At 48.5% G+C, this 11,687-nt stretch overlaps 1 protein-coding gene across 6 annotated transcripts in view; it reads right to left on the bottom strand.

The window, feature by feature from the left end:
• Positions 1-182: 182 nt before the first annotated feature.
• Positions 183-11,687, bottom strand: part of ZNF185 (zinc finger protein 185 with LIM domain) — a 36,259-nt gene continuing 24,754 nt past the window's right edge. For 2 of the 6 annotated variants that reach the window (XM_065689714.1, XM_065689713.1), the window contains exons 22-32: positions 11,101-11,181; positions 10,804-10,902; positions 10,182-10,337; positions 8,333-8,431; positions 7,972-8,067; positions 6,765-6,869; positions 5,347-5,415; positions 3,725-3,805; positions 3,280-3,382; positions 2,620-2,718; positions 183-1,844 (exon numbers count right to left, since the gene is read on the bottom strand). In XM_065689714.1, the coding sequence (XP_065545786.1) occupies positions 2,620-2,718; positions 3,280-3,382; positions 3,725-3,805; positions 5,347-5,415; positions 6,765-6,869; positions 7,972-8,067; positions 8,333-8,431; positions 10,182-10,337; positions 10,804-10,902; positions 11,101-11,181 (988 nt within the window). In that variant the 3' untranslated portion in view covers positions 183-1,844. The remainder of the gene's footprint in view (positions 1,845-2,619; positions 2,719-3,279; positions 3,383-3,724; positions 3,806-5,346; positions 5,416-6,764; positions 6,870-7,971; positions 8,068-8,332; positions 8,432-10,181; positions 10,338-10,803; positions 10,903-11,100; positions 11,182-11,687) is intronic. The other 4 variants (XM_065689716.1, XM_065689718.1, XM_065689717.1 and 1 more) reach the window with 4 other exon arrangements.

Genomic DNA, 11,687 nt, shown 5'->3' with positions numbered 1-11,687 from the left:
TCCCCTCGGGCAGGTTAAAGCCATTCCCCTTGGCCTGTCCTTGCCAAAAGCCGCTCTCTCTCCAGGTTTCTTGTCCAGGTACTGGGGAAGCAGAGGAATTTTTCATTGGAAAACAACACAAAGGGTTGGATCAAAGGGCAGGGACAGGCGGGTGTTACACAGCGACACAGCAGATGAAGATGCACATGAGCAAAGGCTGTTTATTGGAGCTGTTTACCAAGGTGAAGCCATTGCTACAGGGAAACAGTGCTGAGGAGAGATGGTGCTAAACACACAGTGGGGAGATCCTCTTCCCTGCAAGGCCACATACCGGTCAGGAGCTCTGGAGCCAGCAAATACATTATTGCTGTAGATACCACCTGTAGTCACAGGCCCATCTGATCTTGTGCTTTAAACAATCCCCCTTGAACACACAGAACAGCTGCTGTAGCCATCATTGCCCGCTGCTGGTACAAGTCCCAGTAAGGAGTGACTTGGGGAGATGATACGCTCCGTGACCTTCTTCGGTTCAGAAGCATCTCTGTAACACCTTGATAACTTAAAGAAACTTAGCCAAAATCAGTAGCCATTTCTGAAAACCCCACCTTGGTGCCTCCTGGGTTGTTCCTGCTGCCCCAGCTCCAACTGGAGCTGCCCAGTGCCCCTTTTCTAGGACATGGCTTTAAGGTCTCAGCCTGGAGCCATTACTGCTTTCAGCTGGAGCTCCCTCACAGAGTTGCTCCTGAGGGCATGCCTAAAGCTCGGTTAAATAACCTAGAAAAGCAAAGTGGCACTTGTGCTGTGAACCCCTCACTCACTAAGTTGTTGCATCCATGCCAGCTTCCCTCACTGAGAATTATTCAGCAAACAAGTGTCTGGACTAGAGCTTTTGCCATCACCTGTTTTCATGTGAGAGCTGCTACAGAACTGACTCAAGCGCTTTGCAGACACTCCTGATGCTTTCAAGAGAAAACACAAACTCTCCGGCCACATTTGGGGCTGTACTTGTAAGGCACAGAGATCAACAAGGTTTCAGTATTCACCTTTCTCAAGCTCTCAGCTTCTGAACTGAGGGCTAAAATTACATGATTCTGGCTTTACTGAGCACAGCATCTGCTAGAAGTTCAATTTTGACTCTGACCATCAGAGGACAAGTTAAACTACCAGGTGAAAGAGTGTTATCTTCACAACCAGGCAGCAGGAACACATGCCGCTGCAGCATTCCACTGGGGAGTAGGCAGGAAAGGGAAATTAAAGCTGACACACAATTAAAGTGAGTCTGCAAAGTGCTCCTGAAAGCCCATGGAAAGCAAATGGGAATCAGGCAGAAGCTATTTCTAGGCAGAATTTGGGGGTGAGAGCATAAAAATAGGCTTTTGCTCAAAACTAAATTCAAACCCTCCCAAGAACCCAAATTTAGTGCTTAACACCTCCCGTATCTTGCTTCGTGCCAGCTCACACACACCAAGCTGCAAGCCTGGTTGCAGAAATGAAAGGAAAACAGAATCAGGAAAGATTTCCCACGATTAGCTTAGACATAAGGAGCTCTGCCTGGCTTCCAGCACAGGGAGCACTCTGCAATCCTAATGGAGTTAAAACAGGCAGAGGGGCTCAGCACCTCTGGAATGTCAGCCCACTTATCTCTGCAGGTGGCACTGCCTTATCTCATTCACATCAGCACTTGTCCTGGTGCAGCTGCAGTGGATGTGAAACTCTTCATCATGACGAGGCAGCGGGAGGGAAAATAACTTGAGGAAAGGGGGGAGCAGGAATTCTGCTCTTAGCCAGTCAGGAACTGCTAGATACATTCTGATAGGTGCTGCTGAGGACTTCCCACTGGCTGCCTTCTCCAGCAGTGCAAAGCCCTGCAAGCACACAAAGAGCAGGTGAGGACAGGAGCTGGGTACCACACACAACACTGCATTAGAGAGGGCAGTGGAGCAGGATGAAAAGGGCTGGCTGGTCACTGCAGTAAGAGGCAAACAAAGCCACTGCACATACAGTGAGGTAGAAGCCCCTCTTCCTCCTCTCCACTGTGAAGCCTCTTTTATAAACCCAGTACAGCAGCAGCATTTCTGGTTGCCACTGTGGTGGCTCCTGCCCCATACAGGTAAGCAGACAAACCTACATCCCACCTACTCCCTTGCTGATCTGTCAGCAGAGCATACAACTCTAGTTTTCCCAGTGGGTTTCATCTCAAAGGATTTTTATGTAAAGGAGTGACTGCATCTGGTGCTGCCTTCTTGCTGGAGGAATGTTCTGGCTGCAAACAGCACCCAGCCTGCTCCAGGGTAGCTCAGGATGGAGAAGAAACCTCTACCTTCTGAGAGGACCCTCCATCTCTGAGGAACATTTCTCTCATCACTGAAGCCTGCTCTCTGTGTGTCTTCCCACATGAAGCTAACACAGCCTGTTTATCACATGATGTCCAGAGATCCCTGAGGAACTGAGGCCCCTGGATTAGCTCTACCATGTTTCCAGCTAATTCTACAACAGCAGTCACTGCTTCCCACTGAAAAGCCGCAGGAAAATTCCTGTACAGGTCATTCAGTAACTGTGGGGGTTAAATGCTCTTCACTCAGAGAACTCCACGAGCTTGCTCATCCAGCCATGTGTGCTGACACTGCACAAGGCACTCACCTAGAAGAGCTTCTCGTAGCATTTGTCACAATGGACAATGTCCCGGTGGATGAATATTTTATCCAGAAGATCTCCCATTGCTCTGTGGCAAATTCCACACTGCCAAAAGGAAAAGCAGGTGGTCAGACAGTAACCAAAGCACCGTGCAGGAATGACAGCACAAGGGGGCAAAGGAACGGTCTCTATATCACTTTATAAAGGTGTGAGGATGGCAAAGCAGTGGCCTCTCAGGCCTGACTTCTCTATGGCAGACTAATTTCACTGCAGGCTTCCTCCTCCCACACTCACCATTTCCACCAAATTGTAAACCCTGCGAAGTCTGAGATGCAGCAAGACCTGCGCTGGGGCACAAAGGCCACAAAGCAGCACACAAGGTCAGCCGCATGAGGAAAAAGGGTAAGGGGTGGTGCTGCTTCTTCAGAGGACAATAAAGAATTCTCCTTGTTCTAGTATGCAGTTATGTGAGGAACTGAAAACTTTCTGGGGACACAACCAATACAACACGCCTTTTTCTGTGCCAGTGTGGATGCAAGCATTTGACAAACACTATATATACATGACTAAGTCTGAGGACAGAATTTAACAGACAGATTCCAACCCCCACCACTCCATTTCACAGTAGCACACAGAAGGCAATCAGTAGTTAAGGGGTGTTTTTACCCTGAAGCAGTATTCGTGGCAGCAGATGTTAAGATGCTCTATTATGATCTTAGGGCAGTCTCGGATCTCACGGCTGCAGTAGCTGCAAACAGGTTCACTGGACCTGTGAGGGAACAGAAGTGTGAATTCCCCTGTAACACAAACTGATTCCAGGCCCAGCACTGGTAGCAGAGGCTCCTTTCCTACCACCAACATCACTCCCCATGAGCTGCCTGCTCCTACCTGTGTCTGACTCCATCCAGTGACAGAGGGACATTTGTTATCCCAGGGACAAAACCAGGGCAATACAGATCTTAATGTCACTATATTTTCCAAACATCATTTACACTTCATGCTGCTATTCCACCAAAACCATACGTATATTCTAATACAGCAAAACCTTAAAGTCATTTGTGTTAAAGAGTTTGCTGAAACCCCCAAGGCAGCCCCCAAGGTAATGTCCTACCTCTGGAGGGGAGCACTGGACAGGTAACGGTGGTGGCTGTAGGTTGCTCTCTCCAAATCACTCATATCCACAAGGTTGCCACTGGAGACAGAAGGAAGTATCAGCACTTGGCAGTGATAGATGGGAAAAGCATCTCAGATGGAGTCATTAATCATTAATCTAAAGCTCTAACTGCAACATCCCAGCTGCCTGCTCTTTGCAGAGGAGGCTGGTCCTTCCTAGAAGGCATTTACCTAATAGAGAGGGAGTGGGGCTGTCAGCAGCAGCATCTCCACCTTTGCCGGTTTCATGCTGCTTTTCAGAGCACTGGGAGATGCATTTGGCTGCTGCTGTCCCCTGGGAGACAGGCAGAATATGGGTAGCACAGCTGGGAAATGGGATGCACCCTGAAACCAGTGCCTTCGAGCCTGAGGCCAAGGGAGGTGGCACAGCAGCATGCTCTGCAGGGTGTCCCACCCTGTCACCCTCCCTGCCAGGAGCAGGGGACATCAGGGAGTCAGTGCTGAGAGTCCTATGCAAGGTCTGTCAAATGCAGCCCAGAGGGGGCTGGGAAGGTTTAACAACCATGCCAGTGCAAAGGGAAAGATACTGCTCTCCCCTGCTTTCCACTGGCAAAATGAGATGGGGTTGACAAAATCCTGCTCTGGCTGCTGGGTGGGCAACCTGTGAAATCCTGCCTCCGATTTCCACTCATCAGGGAAACTTCTCTGGCCTCACCACGGTCCTGATGTTTACATATGGACCCTACAAACAGCAGCTATTTGACTGCTTACCACACTCCCAAATCCGGACCTACTATGCAGGAAAAGGCACAAAACACACCCTCAGTCTCACCCAGCTGAGTGTTCCCTCTCTGTTCTGCCTGTGGTGTTCCAGGCACTGCAGCAACACGCTGATCTTTGGCTGCTGACATCTGCTTTGCCAGCCTACAGGAAAGGCTGGAGATTTATGGAGCCTGTCATCAGCTACCACAATAATGCCAGCATAGCACTGCGAGGACAAATGCCAGCAGGGAGGCATCGAGCTGGCTGTTAACTGCCTGCCGTGTCAGGGTAAGCCCGAGGTACACACGGCCACTTTCTGCTCTTGGTCACTTTGGTGTTAATCTGGAGAAGTTTTACTTATCTTTGAGCAGAATACAAAAGACTGAAGATATAAGCTTGAAAGTGACATCTTTTAACTTGTTCTAACTCATAAATAACTTTTTTTGAAGTGTCAACCCTCCACCTCCACATTTTTCTCAGCAATTCCAACCATTTGTTTATGTGTATAAACGCACAGTGATGCCTGACAGTGCCGATATGCAGCCTAAAACACTCCAGCGTGGTGTTTTCATCCTGTCATCCACCTTAGAGGCTGGCTCACTTGGAGGGGGGGTTATCCTTCCACTTGGAGTTGGGAGACAGACATCCTCCTGTCTCCACAACAGGACTGACAGCAGGGTGAGGTCCCCAGAGCAGAATTCCCTGCCTACTCCATGAAATGATCCATCCAAGGCTAATCCAGTCATGCTGACACAGCACTAACTGTGAGCTTGCTCAATGTGTGTGAGCTGGCAAAGCCACACGCTGTTGCTCTGCACACATACGTTGAGACGTGACTGTGTGTGGACACTCTCATACCTGCCATAGCGTGGGGAGGCCGATAACTCGCTGCTGTTCATGTACTCCTTCACGAAGAGGACCGCTTTTCTAGGAAGGGGTGGAAGCACAAGGAGAAACATTTGCATTAGAAAAGACTGGGGCTAATGAGAGACAGAGCAAGGGACCACATGTGTGCCCTTGGACACGTCACGTGCTTGAAAAGACAGAGAGAGAAGCTGTTGTTCTTGAATAAATACTAAATATCAAGCATTGTTGCTAAATAACACCTAATAGAACCCAGTAATTAACCCACCGAAACAAATCAAGTTAATTACAAAGAATGGGATGGATAATACAACTCTCATCCAGTTATCCCTGGTTTTGCAAGGATAAGTCTTTTCCAAACCATGTCAGGATTACGCAGACAATAAGTATTTAGAGAGCTCATGGTTCTGCCTGTTAACAGGAAAGCTCTGCTGGCACAGCACTGCTCACTGTGGCTGTCACTGGAGTATCTCCAGCGTTGTCATCCATTCTCATTTGCTGCTGGCTTGCTTTGGGAACGGTTTTGCTTACAGAGCTGCCCTTTCTTGCATATTTCCCTCTCTTTACAATTCTGATTTCAAAATTACATGCCCCCATCTGTCTGTCTGTGGCTCTGTTGCAGATCGAAGGGAGACTCAGTGCCCACCGGCTCTTCCTCTAGCCATGAAATGAACTAATCAGCCTCTTTATCCATGGTGCATTTTGGTTGTTCCCTATAAGCTATGATTAATCCTCTTTCCTTACATGAGCAAACTAAGCCATGGCACAGCTAAAGAAAGGAAAGAAAAGCTGTTTTGTAACTTAGCATAGACACTTCCCATATAAAGTGTTTCAGATGAGTCTTCTGCTCAGATCGGTGCTGCAATATGTGGCTGCAGCAAAGCTGCAGGACCCAAATATTCCCCACCAAAGCCTCTACTGACCTCTCACTGCTTTGAAACCCCTCTCTAAAATGCTAAAAACTGGATGGTGGTTTTCAACTCTGAAGAGGAGCCTGTGGAGACCATGAACCCCAGAACACAGCTCTGAGCTGACAGTTGCGCTGTGGTGGGACACTAACACACTACAGATCAGGGTCCTGCACCCACCCCACACCTCTGATAAGGGTATATGGCATGAGGAGCTCCATCACATCCCTCCAGCTACAATATGTTATGGAGGATTTGTGATTTTGCCATGCTAAAAAGACATAACTCACACAGCGAACTACATCGCGGTATCTATGAAAGGGCACCTGGAGAAAAGCACTCAGCCCATGTCTCCCTTTTAGGTGGCTCTGTCTATGCTCTTATAGCCAGAAGTGGCTAAGTGTCCTGTGGCCCAGAGCAGCAAAGGCTGGCTGGTCTTTAAACAGGATGGCCATGAGCAAAACCTCTACTGCAGCAGGGGGATCACAACCCACTGACCCTTACCCAGTAGCGCTGGAGTCAGGCTGGTACCCTGAGGCCAGTGCTGGGCTGTTGTGTGGTGAGGCAGTGTTTGAAGTGCAGATCCTCTCACTGGAACTGGAGAGAAGCCTGCAAGAACGAGGAAAATCTGTGGGCACTGGGGACATGAGCTGTGACATGATCCCAGCTGGTAGCCAAGGGAAGACTGACCACTAGGGGAGTAGGCTGGGAAGAGGCAATATGATGGCCTTTAATCATATTGATGGATTCATCTCTACCACTGACCAAAAAGGCCCCTTTCTCTTTATAAAGCTACAAAACAGGACTGATTCCCTGGAGAAGTGACTTGGAAAAGTCACTTTACAGGGCTGTGGGAGAAAAGATCAAACAAGATCTTCAAACAAGTACAGATCTTAAGTGAATGATGAAGCCTGAAGGGGAGCAGCTATGGAGGGAAATGGCACGCAACATATTGCAGGAGAGAAGGAGATGGGGATGAATTTGCCACAGTCCAGTATAATTATCCCCAGCATAATCATAGCCAATTTAGTAATCTCCAAAGCTGCAGAAGGGAGAAGGTGGCTACTAAAATGTCTTTGGAAAACAGCTCTGTCTGTCCACTCAGGGAGACCTGTTCAGTTTGACTTGCAGGGGTGAAGCTGATCCTGTGCCTCCTGCTCACACCCACAACATAGTCTACTTTACAGATCCAACCTCAGAGCTATGCTGGTGCCTCCATACAGTGTCAGATGCATGGGGATGGACTGACACTGCCATGAAGGAGTGCAGAAAGCCCAGGGTAATGGTATTCTATACTGGATACCTCCTATATGTTCTGTTCTGAACACCCATGTTCTGTGACCAGTTCAGTCAGTTATTGACATTCTGCATATAGTGATCCTCTGTTTTGATATCCCTCTTTTTTCCTGCAGCCTTTACAAAGGCCAGTTTCTGGTCAAGGGAGGGCAGCCAGGAACAGCTCTTCGTTCTCCTGTCCCTCTGTTCTGGCACCTCACATGGTGAAAAATCTCCAGAGATGGATGTATCACAGACCCTGTGCTGGGTGGCTTTTACTATGAAAGGTTTAAGAGTAGTTCTGTGCCTCCAGATCACACATCCACTGCCTGGAAAACACTCCTCTCTCTCTCAGCTCTTGGCTTTGCTTCCTAGCTTCTTTTCCACCACTGTTTCATGGAGGTTTGCCTCACAACCATGAAGACTGCCCATTTACCTGGTGCTGTTACAGTTTAAGCTGTCCATGTAGAACGGCACCCTGTGGCTTCTCTGGGAAATGGACATGGTGGTGTCTCTGGGAAGGGAGTCGTAGCTATGAAAGGAAGTGACACAATCTCAAGCACTGAACTTGAGCACGTGTGGGATTCTCACAAGAGAATCTTGGCTAAATGTCTCCCTGCTTAGTGTCAAAATCACCCCCGCACCACAGCCATCCACACAAACAGCTCCTCACTGCGTGTGCTTAGATCCAAGGAATGAGTAAGAGGAGGGTTGTGACACTCAGATGGTGAGTGAATGTAGCAGTGGGGTGTTCTTTGTGTTAACAAGCCTGGATCCCCCCCGCTTTGCCCTCTTACCGCCCAGCCATGGGGCTGAAGTCGCAGAGCCCTCTGGCACTGGCGCTGTCATATCTGCTGTTCCTTGGGCTGCTGCTTCCATTATAATCCGAGGTAGGTCTGGCAAGGAGGCACAAAGACCTGATTATCACTGTACTCCCTGGAGTCCCCCCAGCACCCAAGCAGTGTTTGCCCCAGCAGTCACCACCATGGTGCCTCCTCCTCCTGCTTTGCCCATTTCACCAGTGCTGGTTCTGAAGCTGCAGGATACACACGAAGCTCTGGGGCTAAGAAAGGGTCAAAACCTAACCCCTGCACCACCCACATGTGTGAGGTGCGGACAACTGGCCCATACAGTGTCAGACCTGCATGTTTTCCCTTTTCCAAGGCAGAAATCATCAGGGGAATGGCTTTAACCTGTGGGCAGAGCTCAGGCTCTTTCAGCAGAGAAAATGAGCTTACAGCTTACAGTCATTCTTTTCTTGCAGGTGCCCTGGGGCACAGATTATGTTTATATTGTATATCAGCAAATTGATCCTGATCAAAGCTTCAGGCAACTGTATAACTTAATGTTCAACAATGCTGAAAACCCCTGAAAATCAATGCTGCATGAAAGAGAGAAAGAGGGACAGGCTGAGATCACCATAAGATGAGAAAACCCTGCTTTGGGCAAGACATGCATTTGGTCTCTGATATAAACCCAAGGGTGGGAGTGAAGTGTGAGGTTCCTGCTCTGCAGAGACGTGTCAGCATCACACAGTGCCAAGGGTGACATCAGGCTATGAAATACAATAAAGATCTGTCCTGGTTTTTCTAGTCCCAGTCTGCAAATGCCTCCAAAAGCAAGTGAGAGCTTTGTGACACCAACTGAAAAATGCTGGAAGAGGTGTTGGTGGCATTCAGATCCTATGAATGTAGATATCAATATAAATAGTAGTTCTAAGTGTACAACTTGTCTCTCATATCATTGAGAGTCATGAGAAATAATCAGACTGCTTCTGAATCCTCATCTCTGCAGTTACAGAGGAGAAGCAGATGTGGTTTCTACACACCTATGAGGTTTCCGTGCCCTGGGTAGGTGACCTGAGCACAACCTGCCAGGAACTCTCTGGTGTTACAGAGCAATTATCAGCTTGGATCTCCCGAATCCCTTCTTCAGCCCATCAGGTCCAAGAATGATCCTGTTCCATGTGTTGTGACACCTGCCAATACTGTTGCTCCCTCTGGGAACGAAGTCATGCAACCTGGACCAGAGTTTGTCCTGGGTTTACCAGTAGCCATTTTGCTCCCTCTTAGTAACTGGTGCAAACTCTGTGTTTTGACTTCCAGCCTGGGCAGAGAGCTGATACCACCGATTGTTTTTAATTGTTGTTAAGTAATGTTTATTCTGGCCAAGGACTTTGTGAGTCTCATGCTCTGCCGGGGACAAGGGGAGGCTGGGAGGAAGCAGAGACAGGACACCTGACCCAAACTAGCCAAAGAGGTATTCCATACCACAGCATGTCATGCCCAGGGAGGTAACTGGGAGTGACCCGGAAGGGCATGGTCTCTCTTCAGGAGGGTCAAACTTGTTCAGTGGTGGTATCGTATTCTCTTCTCTTGTTATTTTCTCTTACCAATATTATCATTGGTGGTAGCAGCAGTGATTTGTGTTATACCTTAGTTACTGGGCTGTTCTTATCTCAACCCGTGGCAGTTACATTCTCTCGATTCTCCTCCCCATCCCTCCAGGAGGCAGAGAGGGTCGGGGTGGGGAGGCAGGTGAGTGAACAAGCTTTTGTGGTTGGGTTTAAACCATGACAGACTTTCTGGCACATATTTCTGTGCCAGCAGCTTTCCCTGGCTCTGCACCCCATGCCTAGGCCCTTACCTTCTGGTGCTGAAGGCCTGGCTGTCCACATAGGATGGTATCCTGTGACTGGGTGCTGACATGCTGATGCTAAAGGGCTGGCTGTCCATGTACAGTGGCACAGGCTGCTGGGTCTCACTGCCACTGAGCACACTATCTGAGCTGAAGTTGGACCTGCTGAAGAATTAGAACAGATTTGACCATAAAGCCAACAACTGTATTTGCTACAACAGCTCACACAAGTGTTCAGAATTTGCTGAGGCTGGATCATGCCTCTTTTAACTGGCAACAAGGAAAACCTGGGACATAATGCTGCTGGAGGTGCTTAAGGCCAAGGGAAACAGAGGTCTGTCCTACTTCCCCTCACCTACACAAGCTGAATTCCCAGCACAATGAAATGCTGCAAGATTCAGCAGTCATCCAAGTTAATTTGTCATCTGAAACAAAATATGAACAACTGGATGTGCAGGGAATCCTAAACCAAACATTAATTCCTTTTGTCAGCATCATTTGATTAGTATATGCTGGGCAAATTTCCACAGGCCCAGGGCTTCAGCCAGATTTGTATCAAGACTGAGAACGGTGAAGGATGAGGATTTGAGAGCCACTGATGGGGAGAAACAGAGGAATGGTCCCACAGTACCTGGCTGCCAGATCAGGCTCATTGGGCCTCCAGTCTCCTGGGCTCTCATGGCGATTGTCTGTGGTGGGGCAGGTTTGTTCTTCCCAAGCTGGAGTGATCCTGGTCAGGGAGGAAGAAGCCTGTTAGAAGCTTTGGCACTTGTGTCTCAACCTGTCCACTGTGTTGAGCCAACACAGGAACACACACGGTTTTGCTGGTTTCTGAATTCTCCAGCCAAGAACTGAGCAGAACAGAGCAAGAGGGAGAGCACAAGATGCAGGAGAAGCCATAAAGCATGCCTGATCCCTGACTCCGTACCTTTCCCGGTGTGGGTCAGGTTCATTTCCACGTGGGGTCTCTGGAGCAGTGATGCTGCTTTCTCTAGGCAGAGAGCTGAGCCTGCCAAGACAGGAGATCATTATAGTCTGGAGGAGCACCACTGGGCATAGAGTTACTGTAGGATGCAGCTGCAGCCCCTGGTGAATCTCCTGCCCTCCAGGAAAGCACAATATCCCTGCATGGGAATATGCTAGATAATCCAAAGAGGTGTGAAAAAAAGGAGGGAAAATACAGATGCCTTAAAAAAAAAAAGAAAGGTGAAAAACAAAGCTCCTGATGAGCATCATCTACCTGTTCATTCTTTCCAACTTGACAGTTTAATTCTGGTCATTCAGTTATGACCATTATGGGTTATCCTGTACCTCTGTGTTACATTTCACACTGCTAAGAGCATAACCTGGCCTCACTTGGGTTAGCACCACAGAAGTGTATCCACTAGATAACCACAGTGCAGAGCCACACTGGACATGCCCACATTAATCCAGGGAGAAGTTTGTTTGATTTTTCTATCTGGTTTTGTATGTTTATGTACACCAACCCCTCTGGGACTCCGGATGCCCTGTAGG

Source organism: Lathamus discolor, chromosome 9, assembly GCF_037157495.1.
Source record: "Lathamus discolor isolate bLatDis1 chromosome 9, bLatDis1.hap1, whole genome shotgun sequence".
In the NCBI taxonomy this organism is placed as follows: domain Eukaryota; kingdom Metazoa; phylum Chordata; class Aves; order Psittaciformes; family Psittacidae; genus Lathamus; species Lathamus discolor.
This window is presented reverse-complemented; position numbering and strand designations above follow the sequence as displayed.